This window comes from Vespa crabro, chromosome 5 (genome assembly GCF_910589235.1).
Source record: "Vespa crabro chromosome 5, iyVesCrab1.2, whole genome shotgun sequence".
Classification (NCBI taxonomy): Eukaryota; Metazoa; Arthropoda; class Insecta; order Hymenoptera; family Vespidae; genus Vespa; species Vespa crabro.
The window spans coordinates 9,345,232-9,371,873 of NC_060959.1; the positions used below are offsets into that span (position 1 = coordinate 9,345,232).

General features: G+C 33.2%; 1 protein-coding gene across 15 annotated transcripts in view; it reads left to right on the forward strand.

Annotated features, from left to right (window-relative positions):
• Window positions 1–23,664, forward strand: part of LOC124424374 — a 37,630-nt gene extending 13,966 nt beyond the window's left edge. For 4 of the 15 annotated variants that reach the window (XM_046963335.1, XM_046963337.1, XM_046963334.1 and 1 more), the window contains exons 2-13: window positions 13,464–13,527; window positions 16,178–16,437; window positions 17,495–17,558; window positions 18,182–18,277; window positions 18,402–18,502; window positions 18,695–18,826; window positions 18,948–19,121; window positions 19,236–21,140; window positions 21,282–21,432; window positions 21,519–21,641; window positions 21,784–22,185; window positions 22,880–23,664. In XM_046963335.1, the coding sequence (XP_046819291.1) occupies window positions 13,464–13,527; window positions 16,178–16,437; window positions 17,495–17,558; window positions 18,182–18,277; window positions 18,402–18,502; window positions 18,695–18,826; window positions 18,948–19,121; window positions 19,236–21,140; window positions 21,282–21,432; window positions 21,519–21,641; window positions 21,784–22,185; window positions 22,880–22,923 (3,516 nt within the window). In that variant the 3' untranslated portion in view covers window positions 22,924–23,664. Of the gene's footprint in view, window positions 1–341; window positions 1,644–2,659; window positions 2,711–11,591; window positions 11,792–13,463; window positions 13,528–16,177; window positions 16,438–17,494; window positions 17,559–18,181; window positions 18,278–18,401; window positions 18,503–18,694; window positions 18,827–18,947; window positions 19,122–19,235; window positions 21,141–21,281; window positions 21,433–21,518; window positions 21,642–21,783; window positions 22,186–22,843 lie in introns of those variants that run through there. The other 11 variants (XM_046963324.1, XM_046963325.1, XM_046963328.1 and 8 more) reach the window with 10 other exon arrangements.
• The last annotated feature ends 2,978 nt before the right edge of the window (window positions 23,665–26,642 follow it).

Below are 26,642 nucleotides of genomic sequence, written 5' to 3' on the forward strand. Positions count from 1 at the left end.
TCCTCTCTCGATCCATTTCCGGCGCGCGCTGCCTACTTTATTAATTCCGTGTATAACGCGGTTAGCGAATAAATCGTTGATGTTGTACGATCTAAGTATCTCTTTCTTTCTCTTCCCTTATTTATGAACCCATTCAAATATTATTGAAAATCAAAGGTATCTGGAAGCGTTAGGTCTTTAAACGTCAAGAAACTATCCGTGCGAGTACAAGAATAAGAATATATTCTATATTCTTTCGTTCGTATCGATCGACGTATATATACATATATATATACATACATATATATATATATATATATATATATATATATATATTTATATTTATATATGTGTATATATAGCTCGGCAAGCATTAACGTTCGATAAAGAGATAAGACGGACACAGATATAATTGAATGGTGCATGTGGATGGTGCATGGATTTCTCTTCTTGAGATCGTTGCCGTGTGATATGGAAGCGTGAGAAGATACATATACGAGATATACGAGCGTATGTAAAAGAGAGAAAGAAAGAGAGAGAGGGAGAGAAAGAGAGAAGAAGAGAAAAAAAGGAATGTTTTATTTGGGGGTTGCATAGTTATCATTATAATTATCAAAGACATTAGACGGATGTTCTCATTGATGTTGTGGTTGGCACGGTGAATTCACGAACGTACCTAAGGGAAAAAAGAGAAAGAAAAAGAAAAAGAAGAAGAAGAATAAAAAGAAAAATAAGAAGAAAAAGAAAAGAAGAAAAAGGACAAGAAGAAGAAGAGAGAAAGAAATATATATGTAGGAGAAGGCCCAAAACTGGCGTCCCAGACTCGCGAGGCGGGCTCCCGCTCGGCAACTTCCCGCTCCGGTTCACGTTCCGGTTCACGTTCCGCATCGCGCAGCTCCGGTTCGCGGCATCCCGGAAGCGGGACTAAAACTCGCCGGCGTACTACTCCACCTTATTCTTCTTCGGCGACGATAACTACGACGACAACGACGACGGCGACAACGAAAACGGCTCGGAGCAATGGCGGCTCCCTCTCAAGCAGAGGAAGCGCTAGCGGAACGCAATGCGGCCTTTGCGCTGTCGTCGCCGCACTTTTTCGAAGGGCGATGTGTATCGCCGGTAGTAGACGAGGTTCTGGCGAATCTTGTTACCAAGAACTCGCTACCGATCTTCATCAAGAATTATGTTCTTCCTCGACGAAAACGACGAAAACGACGACAAGCACTACGACAGCAATGGCGATGGCTATGGCTATGGCGACGGCAACGGCGACAACGACCACTACTACTTTGTCGGCTACGACGATGACGGCTATGACAAAAAGCAAAACGACCAGAACAACGGCTGTTACAACAGCCAGCATCACGGCAAAGGCTATTACTACTACTACTACTACTACTACCACCACTGCTACTACTACTACTACCACCATTGCTACTACTACTACTACTACTGCTGTTACTGCTACTACTATTACTACTACTACTACTAACACCACCACTGCCGCAGCCGCAACCGCAGCCGTCGCTACTACTACGATTGCTACGTCTTCTACAACGACGCATCCTCGTTATCTTCGAGTAAGCTTGCCGACGGAGACGGCATGTATCGTCAAGGCCGACGAGATCGTCGCCTGCGTTAAGGAGGCCGTGCAAGTGCATGAGGTGAGGACGATGATTATGCGTGACACTGCGTTCTCTCTCTCTCTCTCTCTCTCTCTATCTATCTATCTATCTATCTATCTATCTATCTATCTATCTATCTTTCTTCCTTTCTTTTTTTTCCTCTCTTCCTTTATATGTATCTCCATCTCGCTTCGTTCATCCCCTCCCGCCGATCATTCGTTTACCATCACCGACATTTATTTTTGCATGGATCATCATATTGACTCCAATCTCGAAATACATAAGTACTTACTTACATATAAACGTTCACTTCCCTATTATCTTAATACCCAATATCTACTTGGATATATCCTCTCTCTTTCTCTCTCTCTCTCTCTCTCTCTCTCTCTCTCTCTCTCTCTTTCTCTCTATCTCCCTCTTTCTCTTTCTCTCCCCTATCCTCTTCTCTTATATCTTTCCTCTCTAGTTCGAAAGGATTCGATCAACGGTTTCGACGGGAACGTTCTATCCGCGCTGACCCTGAAATATTTTCGAGTCGTTTTCAAACCGGCTTATATTATATTATTGTGCAAATTGAGTCTATTTTAAAAGGCTAAGGCTTCTGCAGGTGCTAGCAGAAACTCACGGGTAGCTGCGTATCGTCCCTTTTTTTAATCTATCTATCTATTTATCTATCTATCTATCTATCTCTATGTCTCTCTCTCTCTCTCTCTCTCTCTCTCTCTCTCTCTCTCTCTCTCTCTCTTTTAACTCTGTTTCTTCGTAGAACTTCGTCTAATCGAGTTTAATTCGGTAACGTGGCAACGAAACGTATAGTGAGAACGGAATATCTGTGTCTATCGATCACCTGTCTCTTCATCCGATCGTCAGAAATTTTAAATGGAATCCAATCGAAGAAACTTATTTAATAAAGGAAATGCGCAGAAAAGGCGAGAGGAGGGTGGGAGTTAAGGAAGGGTGGTAGCGGATAAGGGGAAAAGAGGAACGGACTTTGAAACGGGGTACAATTTCGCGTCGATTTCTGATATCGCTCGCAACTCGAGATAACGAAATAGTACATATGGCTTTTTATGGATCCCCTACGAACGAATGTTTTCTCCGATTCGGTATGTGTGTGTATATATATATATATATATAAAACTCTAGTCGATTGATGTTGACGACAACGATATAGAATAGCAAATCGAAAAGAGAAAAGAATAGGATGCATCCCTAAAAAACTTTATTCCTAACCTCGGTAAAACTCGATCGAGTGGGAAGTATCGAGAAAATAAGAAAAACCTTGCTTGTATCTTCCTAAATATCTGCGTTCAAGGTATCGTTGTATATATATATATATATATATATGTATGTATATGTACATACATCGGTCAAAGTTCTTTCAAATATAATCGCGAGTCTTGCCTTACCTAGTTAGACGAACTTTTATAACTATAGTATTTTTGCGATAGAGATTTATTTATATATAGATTTATATAATATATAATATATATATATATATATATATATATATATATATATATATGTAAGTTTGACGTGATTCAGAAAGTATCGTATTACTTTTGTACGAGACACGACTTCGTATTTAAAGAAACATCCAACTGTAACGTAATCGATTCGTCGTCGGACGGGCTGCCGTCGGCACTTTCGAGGACTTATTTTTCTTTACGTGACGTGCTTTGCGGATGTGCCGCATTCTTGGGGGAGGGGGTTCGGAGGGAGGTGGGTAATAGCGAGCAGAGGTGGGCGGAGATGGGGGTTCGTGTAGAGAGACGGGGAAAAGAGGGGTAGTTTCTCGAACGACGCCAAGATGCACGGATTAATCGAGCCTCTGCTTTGAAAATATCTTGAGAAATTCGTACGTGCTCCGAAATCTCAATGACTTTATCCGATTCGATCGATACTCATATGTTCCACTGGAACAAAGAAAGAAATAAAGAAAGGAAAAAAGAAAAAAAGAAAATGAAAAGGAAAATGCGAATGAAAGATCTGTTATTTAAAATTTATAAACTTTTATTATGATCGATTAAGGAAAATCATTTTTTAAAATAAACAAAAAGAAAAAAAAAGAAAAGAAAAAAGGGTCAGAGTAGAATGCGTGCTATTAGTTAGAGACGAGTACGTATTACGTTATAGTAACAAGAAAAAAAAAAAAAAAAAAAAAAGAAGTAGTTTCCTTAGCGAAGAGACTATAAATATATAAGCAATTAGCAGGATGGTTAAAGGGTGACCGGTGAGAAGGGAGGGTGGAGTGCACTGAGGGGAAAGAAGATGCAAGCGCGAGAGAGAGTTTATTGCACCGAAGTATCGAAAGCTAAACGTAGAGGGACATAAAAGGGAGGTGAACGATGAGGTAGAGGAGGAAGGGAAGGAGGAGGAAAAGGTGCACGGTAAGGTCTGACAGGTGAATAGATTTACAGCGCAATTAAGAATCGATCGGACATTGTCGCCGACTTTCATTGGAGCATTCCCTCCGCATACAACATATATACCTATATATATATACACCTACATACATATATACATACATAGATACATACATACATACATATATATATACTACATTTACACTACATTACTACTCGATGAGACATAAACAGTGCGATAAGAGCTTCCCCGATTGGCGGCTACGAGCTATACTAACACAGAGTTCGAAAGTCTTCGAACGCTGGGATCCATGCATTTGTTACTGTCTCTTCGTTATCATTCGCACGAGCTCGATTATTATCGGCCGTCAAACGCGCAACATTCGACTTTTTAAGCGGAGCTTTTTACCCTCTTTTTTTTCTCTCTCTTTTTTGCTTCCTCTTCTTTCTCTCTTTTTTTTTTCCTTTCCCTTTTACTTCTATCTTCTTTTTTTTTCTTCTATCTTTTCTATTCTTTTTCTTTTTTTTTCTTTTTTTTTTTTTTTTAAATTGTTTTCCCTACTCATTCACTTCTTTTCTCTTCTCTTCTTTCCTTTTTTTCTTTCTTTCTTTCTTTCTTCCTTTGTTTCTTTCCTTCTCGTATCGTATTCATTCGAAATCATTGGCCCTGACCCCGTTAACAGTACAACGGGAGGCGAAACAATCTCCGTTAGAATTTCCCTTTTTTTTTCCCCCCCCTTCTTCTTCTTCTTCTTCTTTTTTGTCGTTCACAATGAAACGAGAACGTTTTATTGAAGGAAAGAAAGAATAAAAAGGGGGGAGTAAAAAAAAAGGGTCGTCATGCTTGCTTAAACGACTTAAGAAACTTCACTCGCGACTAACATAACACAAGACGTACGCCTTGGAATGCGAGTGCAGTCTTCGAATACGAATGTGGCTGAAGGCAAATGAAAGAGAGAGGGAGAGAAAGACAGAGAGGGAGAGAGAGTGAGAGAGAGAGAGTGAGATTCAGTCTCCTAATTCTCGAATTGTAAACCTAATAATAAGCGTCTCCACGAGCGACATACTATATATTGATGCATATATATATATATATATATATATATATATATATATATATATATATATATATATATATGTCGCGAGAAAATATGCATGTTGGTAAAGAAGACTAATGTTAAGCATTAACACAAGGCGTCTCTTGAAATTGTCGAAAAGGGCGAATGTTGGCAGCGAATATTTGCGATCATTGAGATCCTCACACGTATATATATAGGGAGAAAGAGATAGATAGACAGAGATACATGCATACACATACATATATACAAACGCATCAGGAGTATATACTTTATTCTCGTGTTCTTGGACGTTATCGTAAAGTTTTCGTCTTAAAGCACGTACAACATACTTAAATACACGTAACCATTTTGAATCGTTGCTTTCGAACGAGTCCACCCGCAAACATCTACCATAACGTATCCTTTTATATCGTATATATGTATATATATATATATATTTTTTTTTTCATTTTTATTCGTTTCGAAATTTCATTTCGTATAGAGATAAACGGATACCGTATTGGTTAAAAAAAAAAAATATATATATATATACGTAGACATTGCAAATTTCTTCTTTTTTCCTTTCTTTCAGTCTGTCTTTCTTTCTTTTTTTTTTATGCATTGAAAAAGGTTGAAAAAAAAAAAAAGAAAGAAAGAAAGACAAGCCTCGAGAATACGAGGTCTCTCTTTGCAATCGCATTCTCTATTCGTTGTCGACGAGTTTGCATAACGAGTAATTGTTAGCGGCACTTAACCTTAAGTCCGGCAGTATCAATTTGTCTTAGCACTATAATTACTACTCTAACATCCACGTCGATGAATCGCCCGATCTAGCTACTCTCTTACGCGAACGCTTAATGTTTTTGTCACATTTCACGATTCGATACATTTATCAGAATACGTATCTATTTATCTATCTAACTATATATATATATATATATATATATATATATATATATATATATATGTATGTATGTATGTATGTATGTATGTATGTATGTATAAAACTATCTATTTTCCACAAGGAATATACATAGATACTATATATTCCGTTAAAGAGAATAATATTATTCCACTTTATTCGCCGCTGTCAGGTACAAAGATAGATTCGCGTAGATTTTCTTGAAATAGCCGAGAGGAAATTATGGTAGGGAGGAGTGCTTGACACGAACTTAAACGAACGTTTTCATGACTTTCAAAATGAATCCCTTTCGATTAAAATAATTTCATTGAAATGATCACGTAGATACACCGTTGTCACGACCAGGAACAGGTAGTATATAACAGGGCTCTCAATTGATATAAAAGATTCGCCGACTACATTTCTAATTGCTAGAACGATTGTAAATGATTTTCTAAATTGTTTGACTGACTTTAAAACGAAAAAAAAAAGAAAAAAAAAAAAGATAAAAAATACAATAGAATTTTCATTTTGTATTCTCGTATTTAATTAAAATGAGGAGAGAAGGAGAAGAGAGAGAGAGAGTGAGAGAGAGAGAGAGAGAGAGAGAGAGAGAGAGAGAGAGAAAAGAAGAAAGAAAAAAGAATGCATTTACGAGGGTACTTCGAAATAATTTAAATATAAGTTCAACAAAAATTCAATTGTCTTTACTCCAAATTCTCGCAAGAGTGACAATATCGTTCAACGCACTCTTACAGCTTGCTTATATTTCTTGTGGTATGTTATGAGAAAAGAAAAAAGGAAAAAATTAAAAAGAAAGAAGATAAAAATAATAAAGGAAAATAATAATAAAGAAAAAAGAAACACTACTACGAGCATAGTATAGAAAAAAAAAAAAAAAAAAAAAAAAGGAAAGAAAAATATCGCCCTAGCCTGGTGACGAGAGGAACGAATCGTTCGTGATTAACGCGTCACAATTATTACTACATGCATAATACAACGTAAATATATTCAAAGTGTGCGTATTTGCATAAACTCTCTCTCTCTCTCTCTCTTTCTCTCTCTCTCTCTCTCTCTCTCTCTCTCTCTATCTCTCTCTTTCATTTTTTCTTTCTTCCTTACGCATACACACATACATGCTAGATAAATAATTAAATTACGTTACATTTAAATCAATCCAATATAAGATAGATATTCGAAATGTATTCGCGCACGTGTCGGAAAATCTATCGTGATTTTTTTTAAGAACGTTAATAACACGTGTGCATTGTACATAATGAATGTCTTTAATGAAATTTCTTAGCCTTGTCTTATTGCAAAATAAGACACATCTGGTATGCGCGATACATACATTCGCATCCTCTAATCAAGAGAAATAAGTATCTATGTATGCATGTGTGTATGTGTATATATATATGTGTGTGTGTGTGCGTGTGTATATATATACTTCCATGAAACAAAGAGCACGTATATATTTTGTTTCTCAATCGACGACAATGAAGATGCATCGAATACGTAATGAAATATATGAAATAATCAACGTCTCTTCTTTCTATGTGACACATATCAATCGAATCTCGATCCTAGAACGGGTATCAGAAAATGTTAGATACGAGTTTTTTTTTTTAATTATATTACGTTTCATACATACACACACACACACACACACTTTTATAAACGTTTCAACGTGTATCTAAAGAAAACGTGATAGATGAAGTAGAGAAAATCGTCGCGATGCGTAACGTTGTTCTATCAATCACTCTTATAACAAGATAGCGTTATAATGAATATTTTATGTACGTGCACTTATCTACATACACTACGATAGATACTTTTATGTAGGAAGAAGAAATGATTTAACGTAAAAAGATATTCGACATTTGCCAAGAAAATTTTGCCGGATATGTATAACTAAATATATCTACTTACTTACTTTTGAAAGGAGAAGAAGAAGAAACAAAAAAGAAAAAGAGAAAACAACAACAACAAAAAAAAACAAAACAAAAAAAAGAACAAAAAAAAAAGAAGAAAAGGAAAAAGAAAAAAGACAATAAAAAGCTCGGCTACAGGGATCGAAAATCGTCAATCGTAAATCCCTTGTTATTCACGTATTTATGATAGATATCTATGTGCATATGTGTATCACAACATTTTTCTCTGCCTTCACGATAATATTTGGCTCGATGCAAAATATCCTGGATTTATTCTTTTTCCTTCCTTTTTTTTGTTTTTTGTTTTTTCTTCTTCCTCTCCTTCTACTTCTTTTTCTATATTTCCTATCTCGATGCATACACACTCGACGTATAATAAAATTGATCATTTCCCCAACTGGGACGTATCTCCACCCTCACTCTTCACTTCTACCCACTCAACCACCCAATTCTCCAACCCCTCAATCCTCCAACCACCTAACCCCCCAAACCTATTCGCGGGTTTAAAACGGGGTCGGCTCTGGGAAAGCTCTTTTCCCTCGTAGGATGTTCCAGGATGGAAGAAGACATGAAAAAAGAATAAGAAGAGAAAAAAATAATAAAAAAAAGACTGACAGAGAGAGAGAGAGAGAGAGAGAGAGAGAGAGAGAGAGAGAGAGAGAGAGAGAGAGAGAGAAAGAGAATGGATCGTGCCTTCGATGACACCGATCGAAAGAGAGAAAGGTCGAGATGTGGGATGCGCAGCTGTCTCTTTTCTTCGATCGTAGATAAAGTTGAAGAAGAGGGTAACTCGTTTCCTCCCTCCCACCCTCCCTCCCTCCCTCCCTACTTCTCTCTCTCTCTCTCTCTTTTTCCTCTTCTCCCGATTCGCGCATGTAACCGTTCGCTGGTACATGCGCAGAGATAGAGAAAAGGGTGAGTCGACCTGAATTCCATGACACGTGAGGCGAGACTCTGTGACGTCACGGGACCCTAACTCACCCTCCAACGTCTTGAGGCATTCGGGGGCCGCGAAAACTCGGCACGGGCCGAACTTGAGTGCGAGGGAGAAGAGAAAGAAAAAAGAGGGAGGGACAGAAAGAGACAGAGAGAGAGAGAGAGAGGGAGAGAGAGAGAGAGAGAGAGAGAGAGAGAGAGAGAGAGAGAGAGAGAGAAAGGACGAATCGAAAACGGGGCCGAGCCTCTCAAAAGCTTCCTCGCAATCGCGTTAAGTAGCTCAGACTATCGTGTCATGACGAACTGAAACTGGGCTGAGTAGAGCGAGATGTTAAGGCTCGAGATGTTAAAAACTCGAGACGAGAAGTTAACTATCGATTTTTTCCTCCTCTTTATTTTTTTTTTTTTTCCTTTTTTTTTCTTTTATTACTTCCATTTTTCTTTTATTATTCTCTCTCTCTCTCTCTCTTTCTCTCTCTCTCTCGACTATTCATAACGTTATTCTTTTCCTACTCTCTAGAAACCGATCGAATGCAATCGAAGATAGATAATCGTACGTACGCATGTATTATATGTACGTACGTATCTATGTATGTATTTATGTATTTATGTATCTATCTAGGTACCTATATATGTAATATCATCGACTCTTACTACCATACATATTACCAATACCAATACCATCAAGGTTGAGTTTTATCAGTGCGAAATAGTGACATGCTAAATCCTGTCGATATCACTGTCTATCGTTGCTAATATACGTTCAACGATTATACATACATACATATTATACATACATATATACATACATACATACATATTATACATACATACGCACGACGAATGTCGATAAGTCGAATAGATTCGCATATTTTCTTTTTTTTTCGTTCTCTCTCTCTCTCTCTCTTTCTTTCTCTGATTATCCACAGATAATACTTTAAAACGATATATATATATACATACGTACAATACGTCAATTTCGAATACGAAAGGAAATCGTGAAGAAAAAAATAAAAAAAAAAAATAAATAAAAAAAATGTCGGGTTTTAAAATTGAACCAAACGAGTTAAAACTTTCGTTGGACCGTTTCGTTCCGATACGTTTCATCATTTACATATCGAAATGCGAAATATAAATCGATTTGTATATTTAAAAAAAAAAAACAAAAAAAAAAAAAAAACAGAAAAAAGGATATCGATCGATCGATTAGGAGCTTAGCTTATTCGTAAAGAGATTACGCATGCAAATATTATACACATGGTAGTAATACTAGTGATGGTGGTGGTAATGTATATAGTGGTGATATTGGCGGTAATGGTGGTGGATGGTGGTAGTAGTGGTCGGTAGTAATGTTCGGTGGTAGTAGTCGGTGGTGGTGATGCTGGTGCGTGCGTACGTGCTAACGCACGCCACGACGATAAATCACGTCCGATTAATAGTATTTTCAACGGAGACTGCCGTTTCTCTGTGGATCTTTCGCCGATCTTAATAGTCGTTTTCCGCTTTCGTAATCGAATGGAAGAGCGAGAGAGATAGACAGAGAGATCGAGTTAATCTTAGACGGTTTTACAGTTTCCAAGTCAATTTACGAGAACATAGAATTGATTTTCTCGGCGGATATGATTAAACACGTTTTATCATTTCTAGAGAAGGCTATAATCGTATAGAATTGTTAGAAAAACATACTGCGATGATGTTACGTATAAATTATTGATATTCTCGTTATCACAGGGTATAGTAAAAAAATGATGAATTTAGTATTCAACAAGCAAGATGGTATCTTCGATCGATACTAATAAAAACGAAAAAGAATCTAACGTAAGAAAGAGAGAGAGAGAGAGAGAGAGATGCAAGATAAGCATTATCAAGAAACGTCGTATTTTACGTCGAAGATCAGCCACTTAGGCTAATTAATATCTCTTTTATTTTCGTTCCGTACGGAATAGTAAAGAGATCCGTTGCACGCTATATTCGTGTCGCTTCGATCATTATAACATCGATTCTATCGGCGAGAATATCGTTTACAAGCCGCTTATGGCCGTGCCAATCATCTTAATGATCTTTCGGAGGTTGGCCGCGAACCAACCAGTGTTAGTTCGATACTAACCTACCGACGATATGCGCCTTCGATATATTTGCGAGTAAACAAACAAGAAAGAATTTAAACGTTACTGCTTTTGCGCAGGCGGTACCCAGTACACTAACTACCGTTGCTTTTATCCTTGGCTAAAGCCGCAATGTCTAATATTACGAACTTTACCATCTATATTTAATATCTATATGTTCAACTATATACATAATCCATATATATATATATATATATAAATGAATAAATGCACAAAACATATTGCAACGGATGACACTCCTTCCTTCTAACAGAACAAAAATAAAACAACGATCGATTTTTCCTTTTTCCTTCTTTTATTTCGCAGCTACAATTCTTTATCGTTATCCTTCTCGGATTTTGTTATCTCTCTGACAATAACGTTTATATAAATATATATATAATTTCTTTTTTATTATCTGTCTCTCGAAATCTTACCTTATTACCCTAGAATACGAGTACCTGACCCAATTGCAACTATTTTTCAAGTATCGACCGTACACCTAGATCAAGGTATTATCTATCTACCTTCTTTCACCTATTATTTTCACCTTTCCTATGTATAAGCACCATTCTTTGAGTGTCTTCCTCTTTTCTCTTATAACAAACGTCATTTGAATAAAAAGAAAGAATGAAAAAAAAAAGAAAACAGACGAAAAAGAAGAGAAAGAAATGGAAAGGGAAATGAAAAAAAAAAAAGAAAAAGAAAAACAAAAAAAGAAGATCTCATTTGAAGTAATCTCGAGTACATCGCGTGAATAGTATTTGGCTGGAAGCTACTCGTTTTATAATTGCGTTTGAGAAAAATCCGATTCTATAATACTTTTATCTTTACTATACCCACATTCTATTGAGTTTCACGAGTTTTTTAAGCCGATGAATATAAGACAGGTATATACATACACATGTAATCTACGTATTATAATACATAATACGTATTTATCCAACTTTATGAATTCTCATGGACCTTTTTATTTTTTCTTCTTCAAACACAATCTCACTTACCCTTATCTCTCTCCCCTCCTCCCTCAATGTATTTAGAAGGGATGGAGTAACCCTCGTAAAGGATATTACTTCTCGTTCTTTTCTTCGTTTCTTTAAAAGAAGAAAAAAAAAAAAAAAGGAAGAAAAAAGAAATAAATAAAATAAAATTTGCAAGTAATAACAGAACATGTAATGGATACGTTCAATAGATGTATCGGTATCGCTAAACTGGTTATCGTTATACTATCGATATACTACGTGACGTCGTTAGTTCTGTGAAATCTCGAACGTCTATCCTTTTTCGTCATTGCTACGTCGACGATGATCATATTCCAACGGCGAAACAGTATCGAGGGACCTCGAGATGAATACGAATTCAGGTCGGCCCATTTTGCAATTGGCAATCGGCCGGCGTTGGCGGTTTGAAAAGCCTGCCAACGAGTTCCAGTCGGCATCAATATTGCCAGCAAGATTTTCACTCGCTTCTTGCTTACATTCGTCATTGCCTTCACCTTAAGGGGTTTATTTACTTTTTCTTTCCCTTCCTTTCCTCCCCCATCCCCCGCTTTTATTTTCGTTTTTTCTTTTTCTTTTCCTTTCCATTTCCTTTTCTTTTCTTTTCACATTCAAAACCATCCACATTTTATTCGAACAATTTCCGTCAAGATCGATATACGCACTTGACACAATTCTTTTATCATTCCACATGCAATTATCAATGTCACGAGATAAATATATAAAATTATGATAATATTATGATCGTGATCGTAACAAAAAAAAAGAAAAAAAAAATAAAAAAATAAAAAAAAAAAAATTTTGTTTACTATCAATTAATGATAAACAAAATAATTTTATTCTTATATATATATATATATATATATATATATACAATTATTAGCGTCACGAGATAAATATATGAAACTATAATAATAAAACAAAAAAAATTGCCATCAATTACATTTGATTTTATCTTTTTATATAGAGTTATCATTATTCCGATACAATTATAGTAATATATATATATATATATATATATATATATATATATATATATATATATATAATTACAATGATGCAATTGTAATCGTAAAAAAATAAAAAAAATAAAAAAATAAAAAAAGAAAACAGAAAAAAAAAAAAAACAATAAAAGCATATTCGTTTTACCAATAACTTTAATATCTATTTTATTTTTTAAAATTTTTAGCGAGACATCGGTTTATGCGTTCTACATTTCGAAAAGGGTTTACTACGATGAACGTGAAACACATATACACACACACACACACACACATACGTATATACACACACATTTGACGATGGATAAGTCGAATGCGTAATATATTATGTAACCTTTCTACCTCTCACATATGTACAATACATATACATTGGAAAGTAATTGATATATGTGTATGTGATGTTTGTTCATGTATGCGCGCGCGCTCGCGCATGTGTGTGTGTGTGTATGTGTGTATATGTATGTGATATCTCAATGTTCTGTCTTTTTGCGGTCGCTAAACTTGATTAAGGATAACGATGATGGAAACTTACGAATGAAAATCTCTTTTGTTTTTCTTGCAGAGGCGGTCTGCCGAAATAACGGTGAATAGCGACGAACAGAATGCAGTGTTTGTGCGAATCACCGGTGAGTAAAGTCCAATTCGATATGCACACTTTACAGTCTATCAAATGGTTATATACATACATACATATATACATACATACTACGTACACATACAAAGAATGTTACAAAGGTTTCTAGATGAGAAAGCTTTAAAAAAAAAAAAAAAAAAAAAAAAGAAAAAAAAAGAAAATTAATTTCAATTTTTTTTCGGCTAATCTCTTTTTTTCTTTCTTTGTTTCTTTTCTCTTCTCAGATAACAAAAACAAGTTCCCAAGCTCTCGTAGTTTTCATAATTTGATAGGAAAAGAAAAAAAAAAAAAAAAGATCAACCTAAAAAATGTGCCGAAAAGGAGTGATCGATTTTTAAAAGTCATTTAAAAACTTTTGTTCCCAGTCTTATATAAAGGATTAATATCCCTCTTTATATTCATATAACGTTTCTTATTCACAAGATTATATACGTACATCTTTTCTTTTCTTTTCTTTTTTCTTTTCTTTTTTTTTTTTTTTTTTTTCTTTATTCCTTAGAATATCTTTAATATTATTTCTACGTAGAATTGGTTAAAGCATGATCATGATCAATGATATTGAATATGTTTTAGAATAAGATTAAAAGTTTTATATGAAAGATTTAGAACGTAAAGATCCTTTCAATTGTTGTCATCGTTCGTTTATTATGACATGCACGAAAAATGAATATGCACCATTCATATTTTTCTTCGGATCGGATTAAATTTTTAAATTGCTTGAAGCTTGAATTTTATAACTTATTTTTTTCTTTCTTTTTTTTTTTTTTTGATTTAATTTAATTTAATTTAATTTAATTCAATTTAATTCAATTTAATTTAATTTATATATATCCAGGGTATACAATTAAAAATTTATATGTAGGTCAATTTAAGTTAAAATTAAATCGCACATAACTATACAATAGAATCTTTCTATATCGCTTGCATCTAATTAACGCGAATGTTTAATATGCGTATTAAAAAAGCATCGTAGAAAATGAGAGCACATCGGTCCCGGTTGGATGCAAGTGCATTTTAAATTATGTAATGAGATCTATAAATAAGATAACTCATATACGATCTAACGCTTAGGACCTTTTAACGTCATGTTGCAATTAACTGCAACACAATGGATCACGACTGGGACTTGGTTAAACGATTGACTTAATACACGTATAATCCGTGTACATATACATAACTAACATAACATCCTTGACACGGATATAATGTTTTATTCAAGAAAAAAAAAAAAAAAAAAAAAAAAGAAAGACACAAACAAACAAAAAAATAAAAATTCTTTTTCTTTTTTTGAAACATACCATAATTATACCTGTATTACTTTCAAACGAATCGAAATGTTCTATATTTAATGTAATCGAATTGAAAATACATTAATACACATTGTAATAATGTTTTATATTTATCTTTTTAAAATTCTGGATACATTCCTCGTGTATATATGAAAATTCGATTTTTTTTTTTTTTTTTTTTTTCAAAATAAAATATATAATATGTAATAATAGTAAAGTTGTCGTTTTTCGAACACTTTTATTTCGTTTACTCGCCGACAAAGTTAACCAGACCGCGTTGAAATAGACACGCTTCGCTAAAATTACAAACTGTCCGTCTATTCTGAAAATCTCTCAGATTGCAGACAGATTCAACGACCCACAGAGAAGGAAAGAACGAGGGATAGAGATAGATAGATAGATAGATAGAGAGAGAGAGAGAGAGAGAGAGAGAGAGAAAAAAGAGATTTAGAATTACGTTGAGAAAATCGCCGAGATTTGAGCATCAGAGTAAAGATCGCAGGATGAAAATAAATGAAGAGACCTCGGTATTTCTCGTCGATGCTTAAACACATACAATATATATATATATATATATACATATATATTCGAAGAAAAGAAAAGTTTTCTTAACAGATTTATCGATGACAATAATAATTTGTTAAATAGAATTAATGTAAATATGTAATATGTAATCGTTTCGTACAAAATGTTTTATGTGCGCGTGGGTTGTTGATCCTTATTAGAGTGGCCTACTCTATGATTCACATTCGATCAATTGTTCATAAATGACAGACGTAGGTCGATTATGATATATGATATATATATATATATATTATAACAAAAATAAAAATATATATAATATATAGTGATATTATTCATGTATATTATATACTATAATCATACTACATATTTTATTTTTATTCTACCATACACATTATATTATAAATATTATGCAAATAGTATTATATATATATATATATATATATATATATATATATATATATATATATGTATGTATGTATGTTGTTTACACAATATTTACAATACAATATTGTTTACAGTACAATAATAATATTTCTAGTACAATATTGTTTATAGAATATTTGAGTATTACACATACACACACACACACACACACACACACACACACAAACACAAACACAAAAACAAAATCAATATACAATTGTTTAATTAATATAAATTAATTAAATTATCATAATTATAAAAATTTTCTTCAAACATTAAAATATATCTATCTTCCTTCACTTTAAATCGATTATTTATACTTACATAATAGATCATATATTATAGATCAAGTATTAATATCGATTTTATACAATGAACGTATTATGTTGTATATTACGAAAACAGAAGATGCCGCATTACCAACGACCATTGAGCTGACCGATGATGATGCCACATTACTATCTGAGAAACCGGAAGCAGCATCCACGAGACGTTTGTCGGACGTCGACCGAATTTTATTAGATAGTTTGGACATTACACTATCCAGGATAAAACGTACCGGCAAATTTTTAACGATGCATAAAAGACGACGTAAAAAGCTCGTTACAAGATCTCTCAATCAAGAACCGGCTATATTGGATGACATTTTTCATGGTTTAGTTCAGGTGAGTCATATTATCATTTTCTTTCTTTCTGTCTTTTTCTCTCTCTCTCTCTCTCTCTCTCTCTTTCTCTCATTCCTTTTTTCTCTTTCTCCCACCCTTTATTTTTCTCTATTTCTCTCTCAAACACGCAAGCTTTTCCATCTGTATACACACCACGGTCCTCACTATAGTAATATAACTTCTCGAGATGCTCGTTAAATGCAACTGTAGTAAATATAATTTCTTTTTTTTTTTATCTTCTTTTTTTGTTTCTTTTTTCTTCACTTTGTTACACACACTACTAATATAGAGCGAGCATAGCAAAAAGTTGTAATTATTCATCCTACAGTGTACGTTTATGTGTGTATATATAAATATATATGTATATATATATATATATATATATATTTACACTTTGAACGTACCTTTTACTTCGCGCAGAGAGTTTTGCCTTATTAAAAGTCTTTGATTAATGAAAAGAAAAAAGAAAAGGAAAAAAAAAAAATAAATAAATAAGAAAAAAAAATAAAATATGACTTTTTTTTTATCAGCGTAGCGAGATATCTATGTAAATGTATACCACGTAATTAGTATTAATTACATTATACTTCCCTTACCACCGTCTCCCCTCCTTTCCCCACACGTCCGTCCATCCCTTCTATACCCCCACTCCATCATCGTATCGCGTAACAATTCATCCTCACGAGCATTCGAGTATTAAAAAAACGTATAATTCCCTATCAACGGTGACATGCGATTCTCTCGACAAGACTTATTAATTACTAATTACTAATTACTCGTAACAAGTAATTGCGATATTATCACAATTACGAGATCTTTTTATATATCGTACACGCATAGCATCCCACTATCTCCCTTCTACTAATATCCACTCCTATTCCCATTTCCCACTCCCATTCCCTCTCGTCCATGTACTTACTTTAATTCTTTGTTCTTTTCTCTCTATTATTAATCAATCATATATCTATCTCTGTCTATTCAAACTCTGACACTTTATTTTTTTTTTCTTTTTTTTTTTTTTTTTTTATTTTTTTCTTTTTTTGATTATTTCTTACAGTGTATTTTGCAAAAAGCCGGAAACTGGCGATTTAACGCTTTCACGTTGGAAACAGTTACGGGTGGTGAGTGACGTGCGAAAATTGCTTTTTCTTTCATATGATTTTCTTCGAGCTACATCTTGAAATAAAGTTTATTAGAAAATTTCATTGCATTTCATGTAATATTACATATGTCGGAGGGTGGCTTAAAACGGGGCACGCTTTAAAAGTATCCGCCGTTTTGTCGGATATTGAAGAAAAAAAAAAAAAAAAGAAAAAAAAAGGAAACAAAAAGTAATAAAAAATAAATAAATAAAATGATTATAAAAGATAATGATTAAAATGTTGTATTACCGAATTCGTTTAAAATGTAAAAATATTTATTGAACGTTTCTTAGAACTCACAAGTTTCCCTTCGGTGAAATTAAATTAAAATGAAATGCCCTTTTTCAATGAAAAATGCTTAACCTCTGATATATGTGTATATATATATATATATCGTATCAAATATTTATTTTCAGTTAAACATTTCAAAGAACATAATATAGCATTTTTACGTAACAACTTAATATCGATTTATTTCTATTTGTAGTATAATGTCATATCTATAACAAAAGTCTAAATTTATAAAAAGCATGATTCGAATAACAGCATACATTTTCGTAATTCTATCTTCGTAATATGGTATACGGTATTTGATTTTTCAGGACGTTCTCTGCCAGTATTATGCGTTCATCTATTTCATTGGTACGGGCTCCTTGAATATTTTAATTTAGATGTCGTTACTGTTTGGAAACTCTTCGGTAAGAATTAAATGATATTGATCATTATGAAAATAATTATAAAGATTAAAAGATTATTTATGAAATGTAATTTTATCTTCTTTTTTATTAATCGTCTTGGTTACTTGCAATTTTGCAATTGAAGCTTTTATCGAAGAGGGTTATCACAGTACAAATCCTTACCACAACAGTATACACGCCACGGATGTTACTCAGGCGATGCATTGTTTCCTCCAAGAGGAAAAAGTGAGTATCCCCAATTGCTCTCAACGAAACTTTGAATCTTTTTGTTTTTTTTTTCTTTCGTTTCTTTTCCTCTTTCTTTCTTTCCTTCTTTTTTCTGTTTTTTTTTCTTCCCCTCTTCCTTCTTTTTCTATCACATTTCCAGCCAACGAAAGGATAACGATAATTTGATCTATCTATGCCATGGAATTGCAGATTCGAACGCACTTAACCCATTTAGAAATTATGGCTTCCTTGATAGCTGCGGTAACCCACGATTTGGATCATCCAGGTGTTAATCAACCGTTCTTAGTCGCAACGAGTAATCATCTGGCTGCATTATATCAGGTGAAAATGACTCTCCATGATAGGGAAATAAAAATGTATAAAACGAATTTCGACGATTCGTCGTTGCAGAATATCCAGTGTATTCCACAATATACGTGAAATCTTCGCTCATTGTCTTCAGAATACGTCGGTTCTGGAGAATCATCACTGGAGGTCCGCCATCGGATGTCTTATAGAAAGCGGTGTTTCCGATCAATTACCAGGTGAAATAAAATCGGAACTTCAACATCATATCAGTTCGTTGATTTTGGCTACGGATATCACGAGGCAACAGGAATTCCTTACATGTTTTAGGGTAAATCCTTTATTTACATTTCGTATCGAATATCAAAAGAGAGAGAAAGAGAGAGAGAGAGAGGGAGGTAGATGATAAAGATATTTGACAATCCGCCCTCTTTCATTTTTCCAGCATTATCTGGATGAAAATATTCTTGATATGAAGAAATCCGAGGATCGTCATTTCATATTGCAGATAGCATTAAAATGTGCCGATATATCGAATCCATGTAGGCCCTGGGATATATCAAGGAAATGGTCTTACAAAGTCTGCGAAGAATTCTTTCGACAAGGTGATTACGAACGTCGCCTTAATTTACCAGTAACGCCATTGTGCGATCGACACTCGACAAGTATTCCAAAGATTCAAGTTGGATTTTTCAAATTCGTCGTTACGCCTCTTTACGAAGAATGGCATCGTTTTCTTGGTGATGGTTTAAGCGTTTCCTTGATGGAATATCTACGTAGTAATCAGAAAAAATGGGAAACACTTATAGCCCAAGAAACCGCCGAAGATACGGAAACAGAAATTTCGGAATTGGAGGAAATAGATATTATTAGTTCCGGGGAAGAAATCACCGGGGATGATGATTCAGGTAGCATAGATTTATTGATTCCAACGTCATACATACAAGGTACTAAAAGGTCCAGTTTGCCAGGGAAAACAATATTCGGTCGAGTCGGTAGACGTCATTCTGTACCTCTTAGCGTATCGAAACCATTATCCCTATCGATTCGAAATACAGACAGGAGAGATAGTTTTCCAAGCGAACACGGTAAATTGAAGAATCATACGATTAAATTGAAGGAACAAAATCCTTTGGAACCAAGTACATTGTCATTGTTATCGTCAAAAACGAGTATTATAGGAGGAGAATCGTCGGAAAAATGTACTGTCGTTGAGAGACCTGTCAGCGCTGAAAATCTATTACCGGAGCCTAGTATAGCTAGTATAACCAATAGTACCGAAGCATCGAGATTAAGTACGGTCCTTCAGTCAGACAATCAGAAAGTTGCTACGCAAATGAAACAATTGACGAGACAACAAACCTTCCCGCCATTGCAACCATACGCTAGAATGAGATATATGTCAACAACGGCAGAATTGTCTCAATGTTACACGCAGATTTTAATGGAGGCCGATAGTATTTCCAGTTCTTCTTCGAGTCCTACAAAAGATAAATCTTGTTCCGGTGGTCGCTGTGGAACACCTCCAATTCTAGACATGGATGTAATTTCATTTAAGAAAACAACTGGCATTAAGTCATCGAGAGAATCTCTTTCGTCTGATATATTATGCAGAAAGAGAACCTCGACTTTCGCAGAATTAAATAGACAAAAATTAGAGTCTAATCTTAATGCTGAATATCCAAGGCGTCACTCCATGCAAGTCGTTCGTAACGACGAAACGAATTCGAAACATCGACATAAACGACCATCTTCGGCTCAGGGATCTGACTCTACCGAAGTATTTTATGCTTCTTTAACTGGCTCCCACAGCAATAAGGATTCGTTTGGTGATATACAAAAGATAGAATCCAACATCGAAATTAAGCCTAGTCCGACGAAGTTACCGTCTGATGAAATACGAACTATTTTGGCAAGCAAAATATCGGAACACTATACGTTAACCCATCATATTAAAATTAAAAATACGGATTCGGAATTACGTAGATATTCAACCCCTGTAACCGAATCCAAACCGTTGACTGATAATACCGGTAGACGATTCACTACGATACCTGTATCTTCTGAGCTTAGCACTCATAAATTTTTCATTGGCAGTCCTCCCGACTCACCTCCACGGGTTCAAAGTGTATCCTCTTCAAGCGATAGTGGTAGTGAACCAAGAAGGAGTATCGGTGATTCGACTGGTGAAAGTTTAACCTCAACTAATAAAAAGGATTCTGATTATGTGAGGGAGAAAGTTTTCAAGATCGCCAAACTAAGTTTCGATGTGCAAATGAAAGAGAACGTCGATCCACGAGGCTTCGAAGAATCCGGCAAAAATATCTCTTTATCTCGAAGAAATAGTCAGGTAATTTTATCATTGAATCGCACTATATATATATAATAATAAAATTATAATAAAAAGTAAAAAGTAAAAAGGAAAAATGAAAGATTCGAAAAAAGAAGGGAAAATCATAAAACGAATATTGTTATCTGTAAATATGTTTAGGGCTGGGAAAAGAGACGTGGATCAGCTCCAGTTGCATTATTATCAAGACTAGATGATTTCACAATGATTTCTATGCCACAAAAAGTAGATCATAGTTGCAGACGTGGTTCCGTACCAGCCGACATTACTAGGCATCAAGATAATTTAACAAGTATTATAATCGTTCCATAAAATTTATCGTATAAATCTCTTACGAAAATTTAAATTATTTAAGAAATACTTTTTTATTATATTTAGAAGGAGGATTCAATCGTTTAGCATTGGGACCACGAGAAGAAAATCTTCCCGCACCCAGAAGAGCTAGTCTTCCGCAGGAAGCTACATTGAGGAATATTCTTGGCAATGTGTTTTCTTTACCCAGTGTGTAACTTTAACAAAAATTTATTCTTCTAACTTTCACAAATACATGTGTGTGTGTGTGTTCATGTATATATGTATATGGACACGCGCATTTATGTCTCGTTTAATCACAATGAATTTTTGTTTCTTTTTTGTTTTTCAGATGAAAGAGAAAATTTCCCGCTGATCAATAATAACAATAACAATAACAATAATACAGAAAGTAGTAACAATAATGGAACAAACAGAGCATTTGATAGTATTGCTTCTGTTCCTGGTATGCCATCACCTAGGAGGGGTTCCATACCAGCAGATATATCAGAGTTAAGACGAGAATTATTTAACAAGAGTAACGTCAATGGGAAACCACGTAACCGGAAGAAAGTCTTAAAAAGAAGAAGTAGCGGTGGACCAGAAATGTTCGCAGGAGGTATCGTCGAAGGAAATGACATTGGAACGTCCCATAAATGGAAGAGAGAACTTGGAAAGAGAGATTCTATTCCTGAACCTCTCGTAAAACGACGAGGTTCTCTTCCCATAGAGATGGTTGCCGCTTCTCATGCTGGTCGGTACAACCATAGATAGAGGGATTTAGATACAGGAATTGAGAGAGAGTGAGAGAGAGAGAGTGAGAGAGAGAGAGAGAGAGAGAGAGAGAGAGAGAGAGAAAGAGTGAGTGAGAGAGAGGGAGTGAGAGTGAGAGAGAGAGAGAGAGAGAGAGAAAAGAAGAAATGTATAGTACAAGTCCCCGCACGCGTTACAGTTATTTTCTAAGAGAAAGATATATCAAGATAATACTCACTTATTTTACTATTTATTGTGATTTCTTTTCTTTTCTTTTGTTTCTTTTTTTTTTTTTTTTCATCTTTCGGGAGGCAATATTTTTTGACTATTTATCATTATTAAAAAATATAATGGTTAGATTTAAAAAGTAACCATAAACGTCATCATCTCATTATCATCATCATCTTTATCATCATCATTTTTATTATTATTTATTTATTATTTATTATTATTATTTAATATTTTTTATTATTATTATTATTATTATTATTATTATTATTATTATTATTATTATTATTATTATTATTACTGTTATTATTATTATTACTATTATTATTAATTCTCATTGTCACGTTATAAACATCATTACGATTATTATTATTAATAAGGCCCCATGATCGAGATTATGCACATTCGTAAGAATAGGAAATCCATCGTAGGTTGGATCTGACGGAATCGCTATCTATGTATGACAGGATCAGCATCAGGAGCCCGAAGATCCAGCCTCTGGAGGCTTTAGCTTATGGTAGAAAAAGAAGAATCAACCATGGTACCATCAACATCAACAACGATCGACGACACGATGCAACTCTTTCTACAAAGTATCAGTGCTCCGCTGATGACACTTGGTTCTTGAATTGAAAGATCGAAAAGATGCAAGTATTCTTCTGACCTATGATGTGAAAACACGGGCAAGTGCAAGTTATATAAACTCAGCCAAAATTTCAACGTTTGTTCTTACGCAAAAAACAAAAAAAAAAAGAAAAAAAAAAAGAAAAAAAAGAAGGCTTTAACGGAATTCTATTTTCATTGTGTGCGAAAAGTTATAATGATGATCGTATTGAAGTTATTATAATCGTTACACCGCGATATTACTTTTTTCCTTCTACATAAATAAATCAAAAGCCATAAGTTTTAACGTTTATCGGTTTCAAGTATTACATATAAATATTTGCACATTGTTAAGATTTAACATTGAAAATATTAAGTATCAAATTAGAAAGAAATACGATCATAAAGATGACTGAACAAAGGAAGAAAATAACGAGTGATAATATATTAAAGTCTTCCCTGCGCCTATATGGAAGAAAAGTAAAAAAGAAAAAGAAAAAGAAAAAAAAAAATATGTTCTCACTAAGAAAACTAAGTGGTAACATAATGTGCGTGCCACATTAATTTGTGCCATACGCCAAATTTTGCTAAGATACGCTAATATGAATCTGGCGAAAAAAAAAAAACTTAGTGCGCCCGCGCGGCTCAAGTCAGATATGATATGCTCGTGTGTTTACTAAGGATTTAAAATAAAATTATACACAGTCATACACAGGGTTCAATATGACGATTTTAAAAAAGCCTAGATATGGAGAAGAAGAAAAGACTGGTAGAGAAACTCTCGACGTTATAGAAATAGACGATTAAAGAAAGATTTAGATTGAGAAAAGCGAAGCGCGATATCTTCGTTCATTATAGTTAGATAACTTTTAATTATTAAAAAAGAAATAATAATAATAATTGTGCAAAAAGGCGAGTAATATCATTCATATTCATGATCAGTTTCAATTACTTTATTTAATTGATTATTTAGGAATTCTTTTGGTGCAATTTTAAATTATAAATTCTTTCATTATAAATATATATATATATATATATATATATATATATATATATATATATATATATATATATATATTAAAATTAAATCATACACGAGAGGCAAGTTCATTTTATTTCTTATAATTGAAAGGTAGCATCTAACATTTAAAAAAAAAAAAGGAAAACCAAAAAAAAAAAAACAAAACCAAAAGCTATTCGAGCTGGTTTTAATAAGCATATACTCAACTTGGGAAAAATATTTCCTTTTATCATCCAAATGATGAAGATAGAAAAGTTGGTAGACATTCCGCTGGAAGTATACATTGTTCCGAGGTAGTATACATTGTAAAAAGTATATTTAAGAGTCAACTATGCTAATTATTAGCTATAACTATACTACATTATCTTCATTGATTTCATTGACCATTTTCATTGTCATAGTTCCATCATTATTGTAATTACAGACAGTATCTCTTGAAGATGTTCGTGTAGATAGATATTTGAAGTATAGATTATAGTGAGACTAATATGATTCATCTTGACATTAATTAGAAAATTATTGTTTTGATGATTTCTTAGCAATAAAAAAAAAAAAAAGAAAATGTTATCAATGTTAAATCTGCAGTACATGAATTAAGTATAATATATGACATGCAAAATGTTTGTAAAATTGACGTTGAAGCATTAAATTTTTTAGTACAAATTACATTAACCATAGCATGATGAAATTACAGTTAAATTGCCCTTATGTACCTATGTGTCTGCATAAGATTATTTAAAAAATTTTTTTTTATTAACAATCATTAATATAACTATTATATAGTGTAGCTGTTATAAACAATCATGAGTAAAAATTACACCATGGAGAACTTGAAATTCTCTTTGTGTATTGCTATAACCTGCCATTCTTCGACTTGTCTGAAAGTAAAGTAACTATACTATTACATCACTGAAATTCAGTGAAATACATTTTATGAATTAATAATTAATCAAACTAATAATTGCTATAATCATTGACCTACACAATAAGTAGAATATCCATTTCCCAAAATAAAATCTTACAATGCTTAGCTGATCTTCTCCAATAAAATGTTCATTCTGTTTTGATGCAAAGTCTGCTAATGCTTTTGATGTACCTTATCTATATTAGATGCAAGAAGTTCATGTTATTAGAAAAAAAAAAAAAATTTATTATATTTTATTGGAATAAACTCATTTTAATTTATCCTTGCTTGCTTCCATATAGATTTTTAATTTTTTTTATTGTTAATGCAGCATGGTCAGACATTGCATCAATGAATGATTGCAGTAACAAACATTAACAATTAAATATATTATAATACTACTAGTCTTTCAAATATCGAACTAACATTATATGTATATGATATACATGAAGAAAGCAAGAGAAAGCATGGACAAAGATTTCATTGAAAAAGATTCATTTTCTAACTCTTAAGATATTTGTCTTAATCAATAGACCAATGAGATGGGACTAACCAAAAATTCATTGTGGAAATAATAATTAATTAAAATTGCCTGGAGTTACATGACCATTCTGTCCAATTACTACTTTTTGAAAATTTTATGCCATATAGATATACAAATTACCCTCTATGGTATATAATTATCTTCCCATTTCAGCATCGCATAAAAAATTTCATAAGGATGAAAATGCCAAGAATTTCTTTTATTATCAAAAAAAGAAAAAAAAAAAGAAAAAGAAAAAAACATTGTGCACACCATTTTCTATGATAAAATCAGAATAAATTGTGTTATGCATATGTGAAGATGTATGCGTATAATATGTTTTATTTTATAATTAAAAATTTGGTATAACTCTTAACATTTATATAAATAATTTATGTCAAATGTGTTGTGTCAACCTTTATTATAAAATTATATAAACATGTGAATATTACCATTATAATAATGAATTTTATATACGACAGTGCACATAAATTTACAATTCGAAAAACAGCATTATCTATGTCTCATTGTTAAAGTGTGCAAACTAATTGCTATCAAAGAATAATCATGTCTCCTGTAATTTTCTTGTCGAACAATGATCATTTAGTTATATAAGATAGTTTAGTCATATTGCTGGATCAAACTTTCAGCAAATGTTTTGTGAAGACTGTATACGATACTGAGTAAATGCATATAAGTTCAGAATTAATTATTTGATATCTATGACTGTCAGATTTTAATTTACTAAGTGTAGTGACAATTGTTTATGGGATTTATATATATATAAATATATATATATTTATATATATATAATGCAAAAATATAGAAACAGACTATGCAGATTAGATTTAGAATTATTTCGTGAGCAATCTTCTACATTATTCCATAAAACAGTTGAAATTAATTGGACAAACATATTTTACTAATATAACCATTTATAAAGAATTATAGAAATATTATACTTTGGCATTCGATAAAAATCATATTGTACTTTGAGACATCATTAAAATCGTTACATACACATTGATGAACATAGTTCATAAATAAAACAAGTCTCATAAACAAAATAAATTACTCCATACATGATTCATATAATGCTCTGTGCATAGTTATTGGTGTTTTCATAATATTTATCGCTATAAAACTACTCATTAAAGAGGGACAAAATTTATATACGAT